General features: G+C 46.9%; 1 protein-coding gene across 3 annotated transcripts in view; it reads left to right on the forward strand.

Moving 5' to 3' along the window:
• exoc3l1 (exocyst complex component 3-like 1) overlaps positions 1 to 23,139 on the forward strand; it is a 47,693-nt gene extending 24,554 nt beyond the window's left edge. For 2 of the 3 annotated variants that reach the window (XM_078401702.1, XM_078401700.1), the window contains 10 exons: positions 1,301 to 1,973; positions 7,088 to 7,208; positions 9,752 to 9,877; positions 10,593 to 10,693; positions 11,546 to 11,653; positions 13,642 to 13,774; positions 14,331 to 14,453; positions 16,005 to 16,160; positions 19,434 to 19,558; positions 21,605 to 23,139. In XM_078401702.1, the coding sequence (XP_078257828.1) occupies positions 1,301 to 1,973; positions 7,088 to 7,208; positions 9,752 to 9,877; positions 10,593 to 10,693; positions 11,546 to 11,653; positions 13,642 to 13,774; positions 14,331 to 14,453; positions 16,005 to 16,160; positions 19,434 to 19,558; positions 21,605 to 21,791 (1,853 nt within the window). In that variant the 3' untranslated portion in view covers positions 21,792 to 23,139. The remainder of the gene's footprint in view (positions 1 to 1,300; positions 1,974 to 7,087; positions 7,209 to 9,751; positions 9,878 to 10,592; positions 10,694 to 11,545; positions 11,654 to 13,641; positions 13,775 to 14,330; positions 14,454 to 16,004; positions 16,161 to 19,433; positions 19,559 to 21,604) is intronic. The other variant, XM_078401701.1, reaches the window with a different exon arrangement.
• Positions 23,140 to 24,597: the final 1,458 nt, after the last annotated feature.

The following is a 24,597-nucleotide window of genomic DNA, read 5'->3' on the forward strand; positions in this document are numbered from 1 at the left end:
TAAAAAGGCAAGGCACAGGATACGGTCCTAATGCAAGCAAATGGGATTAGTAAAAATGTCGACATGGACATGATCAGCTGAAGGCCCTGTTTCTGGGCTGCATGACTCCATGACTCTACTACTGGTTCTCTGTACAGTTAACATGGAGTCAACTCCTGGAGTCTTCCCTCCCTTCCCCTCCTCCTTCCCAGATCTCCCTCTATCTTCCTGTCTCCACCTATATCCTTCCTTTGTCCCACCCCCGACATCAGTCTGAAGAAGGGTCTCGACCCGAAACGTCACCCATTCCTTCTCTCCCGAGATGCTGCCTGACCTGCTGAGTTACTCCAGCATTTTGTGAATAAATCACATTTCTATATTTACTTCTTGTCACTTCCAGCTTACTGATGATTTATAATGTCTGTCTTTTGGGGGCTCTGGTTTTCTCCCACACCCCAAAGACATACTGGTTGGTAGGTTAACTGGTTGCTGTAAATTAATCTTGGTGCAGTTGGGAGAACCAGGGTGGACTTCATGGGCATGAGAGAGGTTTTGGGTTGTATATGCTGTGGCCAATGTACACCGCTCTCTTGCTGTCCTCTGCACTCTTTGCTGCCTCGTCCACATCCTTCAGGTGGCCATGAACCACACCATAGGTCCACATTTCTCACTATCTTTCAGCTTTATAACGATCTTTCTTTCCTTCGTTCCTCCAGTCATTTTGATGTTGGGGAAACAAGAAACTGCAGATGCTGGTTTACATAAGCAAATACCAAGTCCTAGAGTATCACAGCGGGTCAGGCGGCATCCTTGGACAACATGCATAAATCAGAACAATGGGAAAAACTCCTGTTGTTCTTCACACGGACTTGAGCATCTTTTATCCTCCAGACAGGCAGGGTCCAAAATGTGGCCACTTTGCTGACTTGGGACTCTTATGTTATAGCACTGGCGTGACGGTCTGGATAATGCACATTCAGTGGGCTAACATAAGAGAGGGGGGGCTAATTGGACAACTGTTTCAAAGGAGCTCGACAGTCACTGAGGCTTAAAATGCAATTTTTAAATTAATGATTACATTCTTCACCCCTTCAAAAGGAGGGAGAGTGTGCTGGCATTTTGGTCGACAGCAGTGGGCGTTGCATGCCTTAAAATTAGGGGGAGGGTGGTTTTTTAAAAAAAGGAGGGTGCAAAAAGATGGCAACAAGGGACGGGGAATGAGTGAACCAAGCTTGCAGCACAAATGTCAGATTTGATTAAATGAGGCGATTTGTCTGAAATTCAAAGGAGATTACAAACTGAGTGAACTGTTTGCTTGCAGTCCCTGAGGTTGTGGCAGAGACACGGCAGCTGATCGAGGAAAGGAGGCTACTGGAAGCACACAGCAAGCTGATGGAGATGGAGTGCTGGCGTGACGATATTCTCTACCAGCTGCACCGTGCCGGGAAGCAGAACACAGAAGGAGAGCAGGTCGTCCTGTCGTACTTCAGTGGTGTCGGGCAGCTCAACGAAGACCTAGTCAAGGAGCTGTGGGACGTGGTGAGCTGCGGACTGACCCTGGTAAAGCAGGACCCTGCACTGTTCGTCTCGGCGATCCGCGTGATCGAGCGGGAGGAGAAGATCGACCAAGTGACCTTCGACGGTCAAAGCCGACACAAGTTTCTCCCACCTGGACGGCCCAAGAACCTGAGGCAGATGTTTTTTAAGGTTATCGAGCAATCAACTGCGGCACAGTTCAGAGCAAGGCACACTGACACAAAGGGTCCAGGGCTGGCCAACCATTTGGCAGCTTTGCAGAACAATGTGCTCAATGATTTGAAAGTTGTCAAACACTTAATGGTGCAATGTTGTCCTCCTCACTACAATATCCTCCAGACCTACGCGGTGCTTCACCACACTTGCCTCTCAGGACATCTGCAGGATATCATATCCTGGGACCTGGAGAAGGGTGAGATCTACACTGTGCTGAACTGGATACGTCACGTCTACCACAGGTAGGTGGCAGGGCAAATGCTCATCTTGACTGGTTGCCTTTGGGAATACCATGCCTTGCAAAATTGAATGGTATGGTTAGAATGGAAAATGAATTTGTTTTCATTCTCAAAGGTAGAGAAGGCCAGGGATTTGAGATCAAAGCAATGGGGATTTTGGCCATAGATAAAGTCATAAAGTCACAAAGACATACAGCAGGGAAACTGGTCCTTTGTCCCACCAATTCCATGCTGACTATCAAGCACCCATCAGCACTAATCCTACATTAATCCCAGGTAGACACAAAGTGCCAGAGGAACTCAATGGGACAGACGGCATCTCTAGGGAGCAGGAATGGGTGACGGTTCTGGTCTTCTTCAGACAGAACCGCAACGTCACCCATTCCTTTTCTCCAGAGATGCTGCCTGTCCCGCTGAGTTACTCCAGCATTTTGTGTCCATCTTTGGTGGAAACCAGCTTCTGCGATTCCTTCCCCTCTATTGATCCCTATATTGTTCTCCCGACGTTCCCTTAAACTCCCCTCAGATTCTACCTACATTCCGACACTCTAGCAGCGATTTACAGCGGCCAATTAAAAACTACCAGCTCTCTGTCTTTAGGGTGTGATATGAAACTGGAATTCCCAGAGGAAAACCATGGAGTCACAGGAAGAATGTGTGAACTCCATACAGACAGTGCCCCAGGTCAGGATTGTGCCCAGGTCGCTGAGAAATCTTGAGTTAATAAAATGAATTGAGGTTGGCTGTTTGCGATGCAGGAAAGATTTTGAAAAGAGTGTCCATTGATAATTGTGGTTCAGGATTGCATGTTAAAAGTGCCTTGAGTTTAGGGCTTCACTTGTTTATACGGTGATAATGTTGAGCATGAGAAACCCTGTGCCGGAAAGCCTAGGAACTGATGTTTGACCATGAGAGTAAACTGGCACAAAACGTAAAAGTGGATTGTAATACCTTCTATAGGTGTGTAAAAAGGAAAAGATAAACAAGGGCAAATGTAGATCTCTTACAGAGAGACGGAAGAATTGATGATCAGACATAAAGAGATTGGAGAGGATTTAAACAACTAAGTTATAACTCCTACAATTGAAGAAGTTACCAAACCAGGTATTCCAGAAAACGAAGCAAACGTAAGAAATAAATATTTGTTTAAAAAAAAGTACTCGGGGAGAATTTGTTGAGGCTAAAAGCTGAGAAATCCCAGGGTGTTAGGAATTACGTCCCAGGTTTATTGAAAGAAGTGGCTTTAGTGATAGTGGATATTTGTTATTGACTGTCTTGATCAAGGGGAGCTAATGTTATATTTTCCAGTTTGCTGATGATACAAAATTAGGTGGGATTAATAAAGATGCCATAAAGAAATCTCAAGGGGATATGGACAAGCTGAACAAGTGGATGAGGATGTGGCAGATGCAATGAAATGTGGAATAATGTGAAATTTCCCACATTGGTACACATAACAGAAAAGCAAAGTATTGTTAGCTGACAAGTTGTTCAGAGAGATAGGATTGTGTTAATAGACAAGTTCAATCAGGTGTAACTAACAATTAGGAAGGCAAATTGAATAAGTGCTTTTATTACAAGAGGGTTTGAGTACGGGTGTAAAGATATCTTACTGGAGTTATGTAGGAACTTGGTGAGTGAGACCACATGAAGTATTGTCCATTTTCTTTGTCAACCCATCAGACAAATTTGCTCCTTAGTCTGCTTACAATCCACCAGATCTCCTCTAGACTTTCAAAACTGATACTGCTTTCTATGGTCTGTCACAGGATGAATTGCCAGGCAGACAAAGAAAAAGATTCACGAATGTCCTCAAAGCTTTTGTGAAGAGATGCAACAGCCCCCATTAGCTCCTGTGAATCTCTGGTCTACAGGTGCACAGAGTGGGAACGGAGCACTCAGGATTGTGTCCTTACATCAGAGGTGTGGAGAGGCCCATGTTAAATGGTAGAAGGAATGTACTACCTCACAAACTGCCCAGCTACCCCTCAACCACCTCCTGCCCCATCTGTGCAAGAAGTTGTGGGTCCCACAATGGTCTCAGTGGTCACATCAAACCAACAGAAACCAGAGTGGAAGCAAGTCACATGCGGGCAGGGGGAATTAATTTAGCTGGGCATTATGATTGGCATGGACATTGTGGTCCAAAATGCCTGCTCCTGTGCTGTCGTGTTCCATGTTCATCCTCGATCCTGACAAACTCCTCAAATGAAGAAGAGATCTCCTCCACTTTCACTGACTCCACAATTGTTAAATTCCCACAACTTTCTCATCCCCTGACTCTATGAATAAGCTGCGATTAAGCAATCCCTTCTAACTCATTTGGAAGGAAGATCATTGATGAAGCAGCTGAAGATTAGTGAACCGAGGACAATGTTCTCTGGCAGCAAAGTCCTGAGAGTTCCGCTGGTGTCCTGTGACACAGTGGTGTATTGCACAACAGGGTGGTTTGTCATGAGGTGTCCGAGGTTATGTGCAAAAACGGGTCAAGCCTATATGCAACATGGGTCTGGTGGTACTTTTGCAGAGCAGGTTCTATTTAATGAACAAGAAATCAATAAACCTGTGGAGGCTGGAAACAGAAATGACAACAGAAATCCTGATAACATACAGCATGCCGGGCAGAATCTGTGGAAAGAGAAACAGTTAAAAGTTCATGTCCAAAGCTCTTGTCAGAATTAATCTATTTAAATAACTAAATTAAAATTTTAAGACGGTGAGGTTTGAATTCATCGCTCCTGATCATCAGCCCTGGGCACAAAGTTATTGACGAGCAACAAGACCGTCTAAGCTGCAGCATTAACTGCATTGTGGTAACCGATCACAATGATGTCAGTGAGGGGAGGGGAGGTACTAGTGCTGGGTACAAAACCACAGGGGTTATAGTTGATGGATTGGTACTCCAGAGAATGCAAGTTCAAATCCCACCATGGCACTTTGAGGAAGGAGAGATTTGTTTACTCGGGCGGCCGGGGAGTCAAAAGTCTGATGATTGATGAGGACTGCGCTGTTTTATTTGGCCAGCCAGGTTCACTGGCAGTCACCAACAAAGGCTGTTCCAGCTGCTTAACGCTTAGACAACAGCAATAAAACAAAACTGATATATTTGTCAAAACCCATTCAGTCTCCAGGATGCCGAATGTTGTGTTATCTTTTCTCAAATATTATTCTTGCAGAGACTCCCTACTCATGCTTAATCTTTCTGCCTGGTTTTATTGTTTGAGAACCTCTCAAAACATTGATTTAAAATGGCTTCACATGCATGAGCTAGTCTTGCCCCCATTCTTGAACTGACCCCGTGGCACGATAAGACTTCTTGCTCTTGGCTACAAAAAAACTATTGTAAGCCCCGATATTATGTCATTCCGTAGTTTTTTTAAAAACTTGTTCACTTCTATGAGCTGCATTGCTAAAGCCAGCATTTATTGCCCATCCCTAATTGCCCTTGAGAAGATGGCGATGAGCTGCCTTCATGAACCATTAGGGCAGCCACGGTGGCAAAGCGGTCGAGTTGTTGCCTCACAGCGCTTGCAGCGCCGGAGAACTGGTTCGATCCAAACTACGGGAGCTCTCTGTACGGAGTTTGTACATTCTCCCCATGACCGCATGGGCTTTCTACGAGACCTGCTCCCAAAAACCCATACCTCCAGATTCGGGGGCAGTTTCTTCCCAGCTGTTATCAGGCAACAGAATAATTCTATCTCCAACTAAAGAGCAGTCCTGACTCACCATCTACCTCATTGGAGACACTTGGACTACCTTTAAGCGGACTTTATTGGAATTTATCTTGCACTAAATGCTATTCCCTTTATCCTGTATCTCTACATTGTGGAAGCTTTGATTGTAATCATGCATAGTCTTTCCTCTAACTGGAAACCATGCAACAAAAAAGCTTTTTATTGTACCTCGGTACACGTGACAATAAACTAAACTAATCTAAACATCCCAAAGATGTGTGGGTTTGTAGGTTAATTGGCCTCTGTAAATTGCTCCTAGTGTGTCGAGAGTAGATGAGAGAGTGGGGTAACTTGGAACTTGTGTGAATAGGTGACCAACAGTCTCCATGGACAGGGTGGGCCGAATGGCTTGTATCCATGGTCCTTGTAAGAGCTGAGGGAAATAGGTGCAGGAATATGCCCCACTGTTCAATATGAACATGGCCGATCTGTCCCAAGCATCTCCTTACCTAGTTCCTCTTTAAATACCCCCCCCCAATGATCTGACCTCCACAACCTTCCAGGGTGAAGAATTCCAGTGTTTCACCACAGTCTGTGAGCAGGAGCTCCAAGGCACATTTATAAATGGCCACCTCCCCTCTAACCATGTCCCCTCATTCGAAAATCTCCCACAATTGGAGGTTTAGCTTAGTCGCAGAGATACAGCATGGATACAGACCCGTGGGCCCATCGAGACCACCTTGACCTTTAATCACCAGTCCTATGTTATCCCACTTTCTCACCCATTCCCTACACACTAGAGTCAATTTGCAGAGACCATTTAACCTACAAAACTGCACGCTTTCGGATGTGAGAGGGGACCTGGAAGGAAACCCGCGCAGTCACAGGGAGAATGTGCAAAATCTACACAGGCAGCACCCGAGGTCAGGATCGAACCTGGGTCTCCGTCGCTGTGAGGCAGCAGCTCTACCAGACACTACACTGTGCCGCCCATTTCTCAATAACTTCCCTATGACTGATTCGTCGAGTGGTAGAGTCATGCAGCACAGAATGGGTCCTTTGGCCCATCAGGTGTTGACCATTGTACCTGGCTGTACCAATCCTTTCTGCCCACATTACATCTGTAGTCTTCTGCTGTGGATCTTGTACATTTCAATAAGATCACTCCTATTCTACGAAATTCCAAAGATCCTGTGCTTTCAGTTTGTTTCTCCTTTCACTGTTCAACTAAACTGTCCTCCTCCCTTACATTCCCCTCCTTGGTTTTACACATTCCGACTGACAGGAAATATCCAGTGATTGAAGGGAAGGAGCCCCGCCCGTCTATGAAGCAGCCTGTGCTTGTACTACGTTCAGTCAATGTCTCCAAACGTTGATCCTTCCTGATAGTGTTATCGCATCCCTGCTTCCTGTTTTTCTTTTTGTTTTCTTTTCCCCCAGCAGTCCTGAAATGATGGATCATCCGGATCTCTTTCCTGACGTTGATGTTGCCTCACTGGGCCCCCTCATTTCTCAGGATGCACTGGACCAGCTGCAGAATAAATACGTGAACGCCGTCCGGGTGAGTCCACAAGGCTTTGACCTTGGGAGAACCCGTCAGGACTTGGATTTATCTGATGCTTTTTGTAAAAACCATAACTTTAAGCAGCAGCCACATAAATACTCCTGAGGGAAATCAAAGCAGTGATTCACAGTGTGAAACTGGGCTCATAGAGAAAGAGGTGAGTGCTGGGTTACTCTAGTGTAGTGGCTAGATTACCAGGCTGGTATGGAGCTGGCTGCCTTGATCCAAAGACAGGGGACAAAGCATAAACCAGGCAGGATTTAAATTCAAGTATTATTTTAAGAAGGCTGGGAAAAGTGACCATGAGAGGAGAAGGAGAAAAGGGCAAGAGGTGAGGAAGAGAGTGGAGAGAGGAAAAAGAAAGGGGAGCAAAGGAGGAGAAGAGGGAGGAGTGGCAGAAAGGAGGATGCAGGAGTTGAGGGAAGATGGAATAGAGTGTAAGGTGCAGCAAGAAAGGGAGTGAAGAAGAAATAGGAGGTGGGGAGAAGGCAGAGGAGTGATGGGGAAGGAAGGTGGAAGAATTGAGGGAAGGTGAAATAGAGGGGTAGGAACATGGAGTTAGACAGTGAGAGGGGAGCTAGGATGGGAGGAGAGGAGAGAGGCAGGGGGGAGGATGGAGATGGAGACTGACAGGGCAGAAGGGGCGGGAAGGAGAAAGGGAAAGACATGTTTATGAAAGACTTGCAAATCCCTGTCAAAATATCCCAAAGCAGTTCACAGCTATTTGGGAACTTATGTTGTAGGAAACATGTCGCCAATTTCTCCACAGGAGGGGTGACTATTAGCAGACAATCTGCTCTAGAAATGATGCTGAAGGAATGTCAGGCTAGAGGAGAGGGGCTGGGGAGGGGACAAGAAAAGGGAGATTTAAAGAGTGGGCAGGAAGAGCAAAGGGGGGATTGGAGATGGGGCTGAAGAAAGAGGGAAGAGAACTGGGCAGAAGGGAAGAGAAAAACAGTGAGAAGATGCAAGAATCTGTGGTGAGATTCAGCCCGGCTAAATCTCACATGAGGATAACAAAGTGTAGGTGCTTCTGATATGTTGCTTGGTAAAGGACAGAGGGAATGGTTTGAATCCACAACTTCAAGTTTCAGGACGGTGAGGGCTGTTGAGTGGATATCTGTGGAGAGGAAAGTTGATGCATTGCAGCTATCTGTGGCAGTTGCACCCTGTGCAGCCTGCATTTATAGCTGGTCTGATCATTCCCCCTCCTGTGTGGCAGCATTAACAGGTCCGCCCCAGTAACTGCACCTGCTGAATCTGCAGCAGAATCCTTTGTGGCCCATTCTACCAAAGTTAGGCCTTCCTGAGGTGCCGCGGTTGTGGAATCGGGAACCGGCCGGAGGACCCGGTCTGAAGGCCTGGCGGACCGCGGAACCGGGAGAGAGCTGCCGAATAGACAGACGCCAGGAGCAAGAGGTGGTAGGACGGTGATCCAGGGATAATGCCTCCAGCACCTTCAAGGCCGTCTGCAGGAGGCACCCCTGGGACACGAAGATGGCCGGGCGAGTTCGTGGGCCGATCTGGTGAAAGGCGATGGAGGGAGGCCATATAGGAGGCTGGGGCCTACCGGGATTGGGAACTGCTCTGGTGGACTGAGCGCGTGGGCGGACAAGACTTTGGACTTTGGAAATGGCGCCGAAACATGATGGCGCCTGCATGTGTAAATATGGAAAAAGAATTTCACTGTGCAGATGCACATGTGACAAAAAGCACCATTGCGCCACTTGTGAATCTCACAGAGTGGTGTCTGAGTACAAGCTCATTCATCTGAGTGAGCAGGTGACCTGCTGAGTGATTTGCCTTCCTCGGGAGAGAATGCCGGCACCCACTCACCTATTCCAGGGAATGTCGTGATTAAGAGGATGGAGTAACAATTCTCAATGATGTTGATGGGTTGGAGGGCTTGAGTTAGAAGGAGACATTGTAAAGTCTAGGAGATGACATGAAGAGATGTATAAAATTATGTGTGACGTGGACGGGGTTAATAGCAGAGAGTCCAAAGGGGTATCAAAAGATACAGGTTTAAAGTGAGAGGTAGGAGATTGAAAGCAGATCTGTGGGTAAGCGTTTCACACAAAGTGTAATATAGAATGAACTGTCAGAGGAGATGGTGGAAGCAGGAACAGTTGCAACATTTACGAGACATCCGAACCGACACTTGAATGAACAGGGCACAGAGGGATAGGGAATGAATGCAAGCGTGGGATTAGTATAGATGGGCATGATGTTTGGTATGGATGTGGTGGGTTGTCGTTTCTGTTTTTATGCTGTACAATTCCATGACTATGCAGAGACAAAATGACCTGGTGCCATTGTCTCCAGTTCACCACATGAGCCAGGCCATTGCACAACCAGCCCCCAGCTGTATGTCCAGCACAGGCACAGACCAAGTATAAAAGACAAGGCCAGGGTAATAAATCTGCCCTGCATTGGAAGCAGAGCTTTGCTTGAGGGAAGCTGTGCAATTGGGTAAAAGTTGCAGAGAAGGCAGCAGGGTTTGACACAACGCCTTGATGTGTGTTGCTTGTCCATTGCAGGTGGCTGTGTCGGACTGGATGCAGAAGGCGCTGGAAGCTGAGGTGAGCGACTGGTATAGTGAAGGGGAGCCAGAGTCCGACCACGAGGGCTACTACCACTCCAGCCTGCCGGCTATTGTGACGCAGGTCAGTGTACAGCGAGCAAGCAACGGTTCACCCGCTTCAGCGTTGTGGTCAGTGCAGGGGTTTCAAGGAACACAGCACAGGAACAGGCCCTTTGGCCCAAAATGTCTGTGCCGAATATGATGCCAAGTTCAGGTAATCTAAAATGGCCATAAAATGCTGGAGTAACTCAGTGAGACAGGCAGCATCTCTGGATAGAAGGAATGGGTGACGTTTCGGGTTGAGACCCTTCTTCAGACTCCTCTGCCTGCACATGATCCATTTCCCTCCCTTCCCCGCATATCTATAGGTCTGTCTATCTAAAAGCCTCTTAAATGCCACTAACATATCTGCTTCCACCATCAACCTTGGCAGCATGTTCCAGGCACCCCTCAACACTGTGTAAAAAAAATTGCCTTGCATGTCTCCTTTAAACTGTTCCCCTCTGATTTTAAAGCTATGCCTCTAGCACTTGATATTTCCACACTGGGAAAAAAAGTTCTGACTGTCAACCCTATCTATGCCTCTCCTAATTTTATATACTTCTATCAGGTCTCCCCTCAGCCTCTGATGATCTAGTGAAAACAATCCAAGAATGTCCAACTGCTTCTTATAGCTAATACTCTAATCCAGGTATCATTCAGTCATGAAATGACTCCTGGAGAATGTCAAAGGATGTGTTGCGATATGCTTAGTGTGCGCTTGCATTGACCTTCAAACGTTGCCCTTTTCCAACCAGATGCTGGAGGAGAATGTCCAGGTGGCCATTATGATTGGCGACCGTCTCAGGGACCAAGTGGTGATGATGGCTCTGCAGGAACTCGAGACCTTCCTCTACAGGTAACTTCCACTAGGTAAATGGAGGAAGAAGTTGTATCTTCTCCACTGTTCTCAACTCACATCCAAGATGTGCCATGATTTCCTGAGATAATCTATTGGTAACGGATAAGTCATTGTTTGGAGCTGAAGTTGAACACACAACTGGTCGTGAAGTTGACTTTTCACGCTGGTTGGACCAGCATTTACTGTGCCGCCACGTCGAACGTACAAACTCCGTACAGACAGCACCCTTAGTCAGGCGGGGTGGAGAGGGGGGAGAAGAGGAAATAAAATTAATGAGAAAATAATTTCAACCAGCTCTGGAGAGATGAGCTGCTGCAATCTCAACTCTTTTCCACTTGTCCACTCTCTGTTTTCGTGACTTGAAAACCATTATCCAAACTGGAATTCCGATGGACTGAATATTTTGCTATGACAGAACCAATTTATCAAAAATACTGCAATCCAAGGATATCCCACAATACACACTATGATAAATTGAATGCATCATTCATAAAAATTTGCAATGGTTGAAAGTTTCTTTTCATTAAAAAATGCTTCATTATCTTTCCAGGTTGTCAGTGTTTCACCGAGCTGCATGAATTGTGATGTTGTGATACATATAATGTTCATTAATATTTGCGTCTCCTTCCGTTCAGCTTGCAGATCCCTGAAATATACTTCAGAACAAAACTAATGCCTGCAATAGCGGGGGCATTTAATGTTATGCACACACAATGCCTCTGCGTTTGCTCACTGCAAACAGTTAGTGCATTTACCCTCTGCAGGTGGCTACCTGCAATAAGCATAGACTGTATCAGACTCTGCCTATCCCGAACCACTCCCGCTTTAATGACCTGGTTTATCTTTTAGGTTGCGAGAGGCTGTAATCTGTTTTGGGAAGGAGCGGAGCAAGGATTCGCAGCCTAAGTATTACTTGCTGTACCTCCTGGCTGCCGTCAACAACTGTATCGCATTCAGGTACCAGCAGCCCTCTGACCTGATCAGTCTGAAGAAGGGTCCCGAATCGAAACTTTCTCCAGAGATGCTGCCTGACCCGCTGAGTTTCTCCAGCACTTTGTGTCTATCTCTGATCTGATCAGCCTGAAGAACAGTCCTGATCCGAAACATCACCCATCTGTTTTCTCCAGAAATGCTGCCTGCCCCGCTGAGTTACTCCAGCACCTTGTGTCTATCTTCAGCACTCTCATCATATCATATCATATCATATCATATATATACAGCGCGGAAACAGGCCTTTTCGGCCCACCAAGTCCGCGCCGCCCAGCGATCCCCGTACATTAACACTATCCTACACACACTAGGGACAATTTTTTACATTTACCCAGTCAAATTAACCTACATACCTGTACGTCTTTGGAGTGTGGGAGGAAACCGAAGATCTCGGAGAAAACCCACGCAGGTCACGGGGAGAACGTACAAACTCCTTACAGTACAGCACCCGTAGTCAGGATCGAACCTGAGTCTCCGGCGCTGCATTCGCTGTAAAGCAGCAACTCTACCGCTGTGCTACCGTGCCGCCCATCTGTTGGATGTTGGTCAGATACCTTGGACAAGAGAATGATCCCTGCATTTCTTACAGTTCCTGAGTACAGGACAATGGAAGCTGCTGTTTGGGTCCATGTCCTATCTTCATGGCCTGCTGGACCATGGAGCTTCATCCTTCTCCTGGCCCCGCTGATTAGAGAGCTCCCAGCACTCGTTTAGCCAATAGACCAGAATTTGGGGATTGACTGGGGGCACTCGTGGGTAAAGTCTATATGAAGGAGAGGTGTTGCAGGGGGAGGTTTGATGTCCCTGTTGGCTGGATGAACATATGGCATAGAACATAGGACACAGAACAGTACAGCCTGGAACAGGCCCTTTTGCCCACTGCGTCTGTGCTGAACATCATACACTAATCCCTTACTCTAATCCCGTTAGGTAAACTAATCCCTTCTGCCTGCATTTGCTCCATATCCCTCAAATCCTTGCGTATTCATTGCCCATCTAAAACCCTCTTAAACGCGGTCATCGTATCTGCTTCCACCACCACCACTCTCCATGTAAAAATATTTGCCCCACACACCTCCTTTAAACTATCTCCCTTTGACCTTATAACTCTTTGACCTTATAACTCTGGCCTCTAGTGTTTGACGTTTCCTCCCTGGAAAAAAGGTTCTGACTGTCTATGCTATCAATGTCTCTCAAATGGTGGCCTCTTCACCTGCTCACTGGTCTGGAGCCTGGTACTGAGCTGTTCCATACAAGGAACAGCAGATGTTGGTTTACAGAAAAAGACACAAAGTGCTGGAGTAACTGAGCATCTCTGGAGAACAGTCTGAAGAAGGGCCCCGATCTGAAACGTCACCTGTCCATGTTCTCCAAAGATGCTGCCTGACCCGCTGAGTTACTCCAACACTTTGTGTCTTTTGTGTATTAAGGAACTGCAGATAGACACAAAATGCTGAAGTAACTCAACGGGTGAGGCAACACCTCTGAAGAAAAAAGTTGGGTGACGTTTCAGGTCCGGACCCTTCTTCAGAGTCTCCAGAGATGCTGCCTGTTCTCCAGAGATGCTGCCTGACCCTCTGAGTTTAGTTTAGTTTAGAGATACAACGCGGAAACAGGCCCATCGGCCCACTGAGTCTTTGGTGCCCAGAGACCCAAGCACACTAACACAATCCGACATGCTCGAGGGACAATTTACAATTATATCAAGCTAATTAACCGACAAACCTGTACGTCTTTGGAGTGTGGGAGGAAACAGGATAATCCAGAAAAAACCCATGCAGGTCACGGGGAGAACATACAAACTCCATACAGACAAGCACTCGCAGTCAGTATCGAACCCGGGTCTCCGGCGCTGTAGGGCAGTAACTTTATTGCTGAGCCACCGTGCTGCAGCACTTTGTGTCTTTTGTTCCATTTGGACACTCGTTGAGTGGCGTCACCCTCTTGTATTTCAGGAAGTCAGTCCAGTGGTTGCAGCAGCAGAGTGACGGGTGCACGAAAGGCTCTCACTCCATTGACACGGCCGTGGATCGAGCTACGAAGAAAGGCTGCAGGCTGCTGATCGATAAGTTGCTTCTGGAACTGCAGGTACTAAACTGAGCAAGCACTGGGAAGGCACTGAGTGGGCTAGACTAGACCAGAAAGACTAGTTTCACGCTCTGGGAATGGTAGTGTTAATAATAGATTGTCTCAGCCAATGAACCCAGTAAACAGTGAGTTCAGATCCCTATGTGCCAATATAGGAGTTGGGAATCAGTTTACAATCCTGGCAACAGTAATTGAAGCTGCTTGGATTGGCATTAAACAAAAATCTGTTCACTAGGAGGTCGGGAACTTTGACTTGTGTCCCATGCCGAGATGGCTGACTATTGACTTTCCTCAGAGACGGCCTGGAAATGGTCTGTTCAATTCAGAAACTAGTCAGGCGAACAAACTTTTACTGTATCACTAACTCGTGCCGTATCTGCATTGGGAAGGTTGAATCCAGGCAAGGCAGAGCAAACAATGGAGGATAATCCCATTTACCCATTCAAAGAATTTTCATCTTCTCTTATGCGAGGTTATGTGCCAGCTTAATCTTGTTATTAGCTGTGTGTTGGTGTTGCTTATTGGGCATTAAACTCACTGGGAATCCTCTCTCCAGCCTCATTTCCTCCAGTTGCTGACTGGGTCCTGGCTCTCTGGCTGCGAGTTCATTGATTCCACCTGCACTGTTATCGACACGTACTACAGCTACTTCAGCCACATCCGGGAGCCCATCTTTCAGGTGAGAGTTGATCTCCTTCATTCACTTAGTGCCTGCCTACCGTCCATCTCTAATTCGACCTGGCAAGAAGATGGTGAGCTGCTGTTATGCGGGAGGAAGAGTGACCCACAGATAACCCAGAATTAGCTGTTACCCAATACCCAGTTGGAACCAATGCAACTTCGTTACCAGTAGGTCAATCTGTGCCATTTTATCAACAATGCTCATTTTATCTCCAACTTGACACGTTTAACTCCGTTTCTCTTTCCACAGAGGCAGCCCGACTTGCTGAGTATTTCTGTTTTTATTTCAGATTTCCTGCATCTGCGTTTTTATTTCTTGCTCATCATTTTATCTTCCTCTTGTTTTTTCTGTTGCTGATGTAACAATGCCTGAAGGGAAATCCATCAGTGCCTCTTGTACATTATTTTTAATTTATTTTTGGTCTTCATGGTTGAGAGGGATTAGCAAGGCCAGAACAATGTGGATTTGTGACAAGAGAGATTGAATGTGAAAGGCACGTTATCACCCTACAGCTAGTAGTTGTGAGGGACTCACTGGGATCTAGAAACTCCAAGACTAAGTGACACTGGGGCCAAAAGGGTGGTATAGTAATGTAGCAGTAGAGTTGCTGCCCTACAGCGCTAGAGACCCTGACTACGGGTGCTGTGTCTGTGGAATTTATACGAAATGTCCCTTTTAGGGTAAAACCGGGGTGAGTGTGGAGATAAGTTGTAAACCAGTTCTTCTGGTCAATAAGTGAGTGTGAACAGTGAGAGAGGGAGGCCATGGACAAATAATGTGGGGGATGTAAACACAAACTGAGAAGTTGGACACAAAGCGCTGGGGTAACTCATCAGGTCAGGCAGCATCTCTGGAGAACATGGATAGGTAATGTTTCGGGTTGAGACCCTTCTTCAGACTGATCCCTCAGATTGAAGAAGTGTCTCGAGTCGGAACGTCACCTGTCCATGTTCTCCAGAGATGCTGCCTGACCTGCTGAGTTACCCCAGCGCTTTGAGTCCTTTAGTGTGTTAATCAGCATCAGCAGTTCCTTGTTTCTCCAAAACGAGAAGGTGGACCACACTGGACAAAGTGCAACTTTTCTTTGTTATTGGGCATCAATAAGTTTCTGGTAGTATAGTAGGCTTGAGGGCAAGAAAAGGGGAAGATTAACCAAGCAGGTATATAATGGAAGGGATAGTAGTGATGAATGAGGTGAAGCTCAGGAGGAAAGGAGTTGAAAAATAATTTATTTAGTCAGAGGGTGGTGAATCTGTGAAATTCATTGCCACGGACAGCAATGGGGACCGTCAATGGATATTTTTAAGGTGGAGATTGACAGATTCTTGATTAGTACAGGTGCCGGGGGTGATGGAGCGAAGGCAGGAGAACGGGGTTGAGAGGGAAAGATAGATCAGCCATGATTGAATGGAAGAGTAGCCTTGATGGGCTGAATGGCCTTATTCTGCTCCTAGATCTGATGAATTTATGAACTTAAGCTGCCTGTTTGCAGCCACCATGTGTTCATGGGTGTGCTCACCATGCTTCTCTTCTGTGCTGCCTCCACAGTTCATGCTGGTCGAGGGGCTACGTCTGGTGGTCATTGAGTACATCCGCCGGCTGATGCTAAAGAAGATCATCTGCAAAAACGCTGGCGAGCGGGAGAAGGTGTGGCACAGGTTGTCACGTGATGCCACACAGCTGCGGGAGCTCTTCAGCAACCTGGTGAGTGAGCTGAGGTAACTCTGTCACTCATCACCATTGAAGCATTAACTGACCTTGACCCTCCCTCATTTTGTGTGCGACGGTGTGTCGTTCGTTGCTTGTGCAGGTGTGCATCTAAATCATCAGCGGTGTGTTTAAGGGATAGTCCTCGCTGCTCAGTCCTTGACCACCAATTTGTCATGGTAGGTCAGCTGGACTGGTGCTTTTGAAATATCATACCATAATCCAGATTAATGTTCTGTGAGCAGTTGTACACAAGCTGAAAATTTCTATATTTCCAGATGGCATAGAAGGCGACCATTCAGCCCATCAGGTCTATGTCAGCTCGCAGAACATTTCCATTCCCCCATTAATTTTCCCTGCAATCTATTCCCCCATTGTCCCATCAACTCCTCCCAGTTCATACCTCTCACCTACTCTCCAGGGGTGCAATTTACAGAGGCCAGTTAACTTCCCAACCCGCACACCTTTGAGATGTGGGAGGAAACTGGAGCAGCCAGGGTCAGAGGAAGAACATGCAAACTCCACACAGGCAGCACCAGAGGTCAGGATTGAACCTGGGTCTCGGGAGCTGTGAGGTAGCAGCACTATTAGCTGCATTACTGTGCCACACATGTAGTGAGATTGCCTTTAGACAAGGCGCACCTGCTAGGCAACAGACAAGTCCAGCATCGCAGGAAGGCCTACATTCTCCACAGTATATGTCTTGCCGAGAGCCTTTCCCTTGTGGAGATGTGTGCCACTGTGTTTCCTCTCCACCATGTCCCGGTTCTGATCTACTCCACAGGGGCTGAAGGCTTGAAGCAAAGTCACACCGTTTCAGCAGCTGCCACATTACTCAATGAAGATCTTAGCACCAATGATGCTATTGGTCATTCTTCAGCTATCAGCAACCTAGCGAGTGAGCTGAGGCAAGACCGTCACTCATCACCATCGAAGCATTAATGGACCCTGACCCTCTTTCACTTTGAAATTAGTATCGTTTGTACTTGACAGTTCGTAATGACGTGATGGGTCAAAGAGCCTATCCCTATGCTGTAAGGGGCTCTGTGATAGTCATGTGTACAAGGATTGAAGACAGTGCCAATGAACACATGAGTGTAAGAAAACAGGAACAAGAGCAGGCCACTCTGCCTCTGCCCCTCAAGCCTGCACTGCCATTCAATGGGATCATGGCTGATCTGCCCCAGGCCTCAAATCCTCTTCTGTGGCAGTTCCCATAGATCTCAATTCCTTGTTTTTCAAAAACAAAATCTGCTTTAAATCCTCCCCCCCCCCCCCTCCCCCCACCATGATTTAAATCTTCCCTTCAGATCCAGTCTCCACAATTACAAACTCTAAATTGTAATTTTAAGTTTTCAGGCCAATATCAAAGAAAGGACATTATATTTATTTATACTAAAACAGAGAAAGCAGTTGATGAATGTTAGACATTGTGTGCGCACAGAAAAGGCAGAGGCTGTAACCCTGACATGCTCCTAATTGGAACATCACGAGCTCTACGGGATTAACTACTTTTGGTCTGGTAAAACATTGCAATATAAGCTGCAGGAAGGATACCATCTAAAGATTCCGTACACAACCTCAAAAAAGAGGTCTCGGTCTTTAACATCGGTTTTATTTTGCGACGGTTGTTTCTTTCCTGGATATTTGTTCTAAGTCTTCAAAGCTGCTCCTGTTCCTAAATCTGCTTTTGCTTTGACGAGTGAATTAATGGTATTTTGGATGCTGTAAATGGACCAATACAGGCAACTCACCTTCCTGCCCAAAGTGTCGACAATCGCTGGAGGAGCGACATTCTGAGGAACTATCAAAAATCCAAGTATAGTCAACAGCCGCTAAAAACATGAATTATTGATTTAAGATCATTTGGTTCACTCGCATGCTCCATTGAATGAAATCTGCTCTCCCGAGCTTGCCAGAGCAATTAAGATGTATTTAGTCAAGCACATGAATCACCAAGGCAAAAGAAAACGTTTGGAACTAGTGTGGGTTATTGGGATTAGTAAAGATAATCTTGGGATTAGTAAAGACATGGATGTGGTAGGCTGAATGGCCTTTTTCAATGCTGTAAAACCCTATGATTCCAACTGTATCTTCCAAATCTTAAATGTTCTAGCCTTTCACTCAATATTGAGATAATTCCCGTTGACTTTAGAATGCTGCCCCCACCTGTGAGTCAGCAACCTTCCTGTTCAATAAACTTCCTTTGCCTTCTCTTGGCTTTGAAATGGAAATCCTTTTACAGATAATAACATGTGAACGTGCTATACTTCATTGATGTGAAAGCACTTTGGTGCAACCTAGAGGTTGTGAAATGAATTACATCACTTTGTCAATTTCTTTCAGTTTAGTTTAGAGATACAGTGTGGAAACAGGCCATTTGGCCATGCTGACTATCAATCACCCCTACACTAGTTCTATGTTATCCCACTTTTGCATCCTACACAGAAGGGGCAATTTGGAGAACCTACATACCTTGTGTAGGAAAGAACTGCAGATGCTGGTTTAAATCGGAGAGAGACACAAAATGCTGGAGTAACTCAGCGGGACAGGCAGCATTTCTGGAGAGAAGGAATGGACTGAAGAATGGTTTCGACCCGAAACGTCACCCAATCCTTCTCTTCAGAGATGCTGCCTGTCCCACTGAGTTACTCCAGGATTTTGTGTCTATCTTCACCCTACATACTTTCATGTATGAGAGGAAAACCACATTTCCTTTTTTGAAAACATTCCTGAAACATTAGGTTGCCTGGAACGGTGCATCGTGCATGTTCCTTGAACAAGTAATGTATTTAAAACACACCACATGTTACTGCAATCTCTGTCCTGTGCGATGGGGTAAGATCTCATAACTGCTGACACACTTACTTTCCACAGACAGGAGACTAACTGTTATTAAGCCCCCAAGTTTTATACCAAAGACAACCCTATCTATTTGGATTCACCTAAAACCTCCTTGCTGGGTATCTTTTCTACTAACTCTATTGGAGAAGGGATCCACCACAATGCCTTGTGTGACAGTAAGCACGATGATCCTCTGAGGGAACAAAGAGAGACTTCATTTATTTGATCTGAAAGATGGCATTTCCAGCAGGACATTTCGGCACAAATACCAAAGCAAGTTGCAAGGAATCTGCAATTTGCTGCCAAGGTGTCCGGCCTTGCTGTGCTGAAGCTGCGGCGCTGGAAGGTAAGGGCAGGGTTCATTGGGTTGAAGCCTGACCTTGCTCCTGGTCCTGACCGCTCATCTCTGTTTTCTGACTGCACCAGGGACTGGAAGAGGCCGAGCGGCTGACCAACGCAATTTCCTCTGTGTCAGAGCTCATCAAGCTGAAGGACAGCTCCCTGCTCAGCCTGGAGGTTTCCGGCCTGGTGGCCAATTACCCCGACATCAGGTAACTCTCCCCTCGTCGAGCCCCCAACTGCCCTTCCTTCGCCAGTCTAGACCCAGCAGAGTATGCACCAGAGACATTGCCACTCAATCAGCTGAGAGGAATCTGACTTGCAACTTGGTGACGTAGCTTAGAGGACTAAGAGTGTGGAACTCAAGCCTGAAAGTGTGAGAGGGCTCTGGCCCTTTATCCTGTTACTGAGACTGTCTAAATGTGAGATGACAAGTTAGTTAGTTGACAACAAAGGACACTCCAGCCTTTTCTATTTATATAAAGATGGCTACATTACCGATCCTAATTGCCCTGGAGAAGGCAGTGAGCTGTGTTCCTGAACATAGAAACGTAGAAAATAGTGAACCACTGCTGTCCTTCTGAAGAAGGGTCCCGACCTGAAACATCACCTATCCATGTTCCTCACAGATGTTGTTTACCCGCCAAGTTACTCCAGCACTTTGTGTCTTGTATTCATAGATAGTTAGGTCCTGAATTTCATTGTCATTCTCTTCAAACCAGACCTACTGTTTTGGAGTAGATTAACCAATAATTTCTCTCAGATATTCTGGATGCTGTGAGCCAGGTATGGTTTCTATTCATTGGGAACTGTGTGTGGGGTATTGAACAAGAACAGCTATCTTTGTGCTATCCTGTGATGGAACTACATGAGATTCCTTCAGAAGAATGAAGGGTTGCAGCAGTAACCCTGCTGATAATGAGGAGGTGTAATGCTCCGTGTCCACCACTGAGATGACAAGAGAGTACAACTCTCCATCTACGCCACTAAGTGTCTGTAGTGCCCACTGGCCAGGAGAGGTGCACTTAAACGATGAACTGGTGTAGTGCTCTCTCTCTACCCCCAAGGTACAGCAGTGCCCACAGATATTTTGAGGGTGTGGATACTTTGGATCTGAAAAATCTAAATAAATAATCGAATGTGCTGGAAATTCTTAGTAACCCAGGCAATATCTCTGAAGAGGGAGATAGAGTTGGTAGTTCATCAAAACTTCTCATATTTTATTCATCACTCATGTTTCAGGATCTGGGTCATCACTGGCAATGCCAGCATTTATCGCTCATCCCTGATTGGCCACATTTATTACCCATCCCTGATTGGCCAACGTATCTCCCATCCCCGATTGGCCAAAATCCATTGCCTGTCAATGATTGGCCATCATTTATCTCCCATCCCGGATTGGCCAGCATTTATCATCCATCCTTGGCTTGTATTTATCAGTCAACCATATTGTTCAAACAGGAGCCACAAAGAGGTCAAACCATATAAAGATGGCAGATTCCCTTCATTGGAAACCTTTAATATCTATATATTAAAACTCTTATTTGTTTGTTCCTGAACTACAGCCAAAACGGTATATGATAGTGCAACAATTTTAGGCCCACCTTACTCACCGTCATCCCTTTGGTGCGAATGAAAGAAATTTCATTGAAATCGGTGTTATATTTTTCAAGTTATTCACATTTTTAAGTTAAAATCTATCTCCTAGGGAAGGAGGGGGGAGGGCAACATCTGTGGAGAGTAATGGGCAGAGGACGTTTCAGGTTGGAACCCTTCTTCAAACTGATTGAGTAGAGGGGAGAAAGCTGGTAAACAGAGGTGAAAGGAAGGGGCAGCAAGTCTTAGGTGGATTCAAGTGAGGAAGGGAGATTGGCAGATGAGTGTAAATAGTAACAAGGGCTGGAGCTGAACTGGAGACAAATGGGTGCAGAAGTGGAATCAGATAAGAGGAGGGGTGATGGGGTGAAAGGGAACAGGGGACGTAAAAGTGGGGGGAGGGGGAAGGGGATGAAAGGAAAATGGGGGGTGGGGATAGTTGGGAGGAGTGGAAAGAAACTGGGTGATGAGGCTGTGGGACAAAGGTGTATGCATGGAAGTGGGCGGGGAAGAAAAATCAGGTGGATGAGAGGGTGGGGATTACCAGAAACTGGAGTTGGTGCCTTTGGGTTGTAGGCTACCCAAGCATAATATAAGGTTAACAGAGACATTCGTGGTCTCCTCCCTTAATCACTGAAAGGTTTCACCATTCTCTTCCCCAGTGACGAGCATGTTTCCGTGCTGCTGGACATCAGGGGGGACGTGTCCAAGGAAGTTCGCGGCACTGTGCTGGAGATGCTGGAGCAGAGCAGCCAGACGCCTCCTGAAGACTACCAGCCCATCTTCTCCGATATCCTGGTGCCAGCTCCTGTCCTCCCCTTCTGCCTCCACACTGTCAAATGTGGCTAGGTCGCCGGCCGTTAAATCTGTCCTTGGAAGTGGCTTCCTCGACTGGCGGGCCGGAGAAATGGCAGGCGTTGGCGGCGGGCGGCTGAGGCGGCAGTGCCAGCCGGGGCCTTGCTCCATCGTACAGCCTGAGCATACGGTAGATGCGGAGCCCTGGTGGGACTGGGGACCAGGTTGGTCTGGCAACCACTAGCATGAAGCTGTGTTGCAGCGCATCAGATCTCCGTAGCTGATTTAGCTACAGTCAGCTACAAGTCTCGCCTATTTATAAAGCATGCCAGAATTTGCTGGAATGATCTCCCTCCTCGGCCCAGCTGCTAAAGCCAATGATCGTGCATCCCTCACAAGGGGGATGCCTGGGGTTCCTGATGGATCATCCATCATCGCATTCCAGTGGAGTCTGTAAGCAAACGCAGGGAGCACCGCTGGATGAAGATGGGCTTTGGCCTTCATCAGCTGAATACCCCACCTGCACTCCTGGACAAGACACCCCTGAGGAGGCTGGTGTTGGAGGGAACAAGACAAATGGGATTAGTTTGGATCGGTATTACAGTCGGCACAGGCACAGCGGGCCGAAGACCTGTTCCTGTGCTGCCACGCACTGGGACACCAAACTCTCCCACAGACGTCTGCTGGGCAAAGGGTAGCTTGGCAACATCCCGCCAACTACTCTGCCACCTGCCCACGAACTTGAGCATGCCCTTATTTCCAGGCTTCTGTGTGCCTTTGGGAGTGAAGCTCCAGGAATGCTCTCTGTGCAAAGAGCTTCACTCCCAAAGACATGTAAAGGGCTGGAAATAAGGGCATGCTCAAAGGCACTGTCTCACGGGTGGTCATGGGATTGTCAGCATTAGACCATGGGTTAGGGTGGCCAATAAAGTCCACTGGGATATCAGGTTGGGTTGAGTTCTCATGGAACTGGGCGGAGATAGGGTATGGGGTTGGCAACATGGAGAGGAGTGGAAGGGAAGTATTGCTTGCTTTGCCTTGATTCCCCCAACCCTCCCAACCATCCAAATTACCCTCTGCTTACCTGCACCATGTCCACCAACACTTCACCCCCATCTCTGCCTCCATGCACGCCCCACTGGTTTGTGCCCCACCCCCCACCCTCCTCCCAGTGCATTTGATCTGACAGATCAACCAGAGTCCCCGAATAAAGAGCCACGGTTAACCCTGATCCCATTGATAAATAAAAGACTAGGGCTGTAAATTTCTGGAGGAGTCATCAGTTGCATCAATGCCAATGTCAGCTCACTGACATGGACGGTGGAGTCTGTGGTAGAAGATATCTAAAATAAATGTCATTGCAGCAAGGGGTCCATCACTATGAACGTTGCTTTTAACATCAAAATACATTTCTTGTGGATTTATCTTGGATTAAAGTTCATAGGTTGATATGTGATTGGAGCAGAATTAGGTCATTCGGCACATCACGTCTGATCTATCTCTCCCTCCTAACCCCATTCTCCTGCCTTCATCCCATAACCCCTGACACCCGTACTAATCAGGAAGTGATGAGACCGCTGCGCTGTTTGACCTCTTGAAGACCTTCTGAAACAGACACTGTCCGATCACATCTGGTAAGTTGCAGGGAGATGGCACCGAGATCTCCCTGTCTGGTACTCATTTGCCAACCGCGGGCAGTACCCATTTGAGTTGGGACAGGGCTAGGTCATGCTTACACAACCTGGACTGTGGTGACCTGGATTTCTTTGCACCAAAGTTCCTAGAGCAAAACCAAATGACCATCGGGTCAAATCCAGAGCCAGAGTGAGTGTGATGAAACTCTTTGAGCACTATACAGCTTCCTCATTAATTTCTGCCTGGTTCAACCCTGTCCTCTCAGTTATTGGAGAGGCTCGAGAAAAAAGTCCTTGGATTGGAGAATTGTTCCCTTCCCTCTCACTGAAAACCACTGCATTGTTCTCACAGCAAACTTTATTAACAGTACATCTGCTTAATCCTTTCCTGACCCTCTGAGAATTCACTGCTCAAGTATCTCAACCCCTGTGAAATCCACTTCCTGTAGCATCATCTGTGATTGCTGTCGTTTTTTTAATAGCGCACCAGCTTTCTGCTCTGATTGCAGGAACGTTCTCTTCAAGATGTCAGCCCTCTTCATCCTTGTCCTGAAGGCCAACCCTTCCCCACACAGCCACTCATGCAGCAACAGACGTCCCCCCGCCCCTCGGTCCCCTCCCTTGTCGTACTTGATCCCCAGCGGTGAACCCTACCTCGGGTAAGCTGGTTTCTAGTTAAATATTTACTTGTGCAGTGGCTCTCACTTGGTCTCCTGCCGCCCTTCTCAGCAGCCACCCATACTTCATCCAGAGGTGCAGAGTGGATGATCCATCACTGCTTCCTCTTCAGGTCCCCTCCATCACAGAACTTGTCTTCAGCCAAATTAATTCACTCCATGCAATATCAAGATATTACTGTGAGTACAACAACAAAGGCTACAGGGCCGCCTGCTAACAGGACTAAAGGCCTGCAATCCAGACACAGTTGAGCTCCCTGCCAAGCTGTTCCAATACGGTTACATCACGTTGTCTCCCCGCCAAAGTGGAACAAGTCCTGGTCACAAATTGCAGCACAAATCCAAATGAGCTAAATACCCCCTAATGAGTCCACTCTGGAGCCTGGATGTGTACAGCTCACACAACTCTTAAAAACCTCATCATTAGCCAGGACCAATGAGCCAATTGATTGGTGCCCCATACTCTACCCTAAACATTCACTCCATCTCGGAAGCATAGTGGCTGTGCAATCAACAAAATTTGCTGCAGTTACCAGCCAAGTCTACTCC

The sequence above is a fragment of the Rhinoraja longicauda genome, chromosome 6 (assembly GCF_053455715.1).
Source record: "Rhinoraja longicauda isolate Sanriku21f chromosome 6, sRhiLon1.1, whole genome shotgun sequence".
Taxonomy (NCBI): Eukaryota; Metazoa; Chordata; class Chondrichthyes; order Rajiformes; family Arhynchobatidae; genus Rhinoraja; species Rhinoraja longicauda.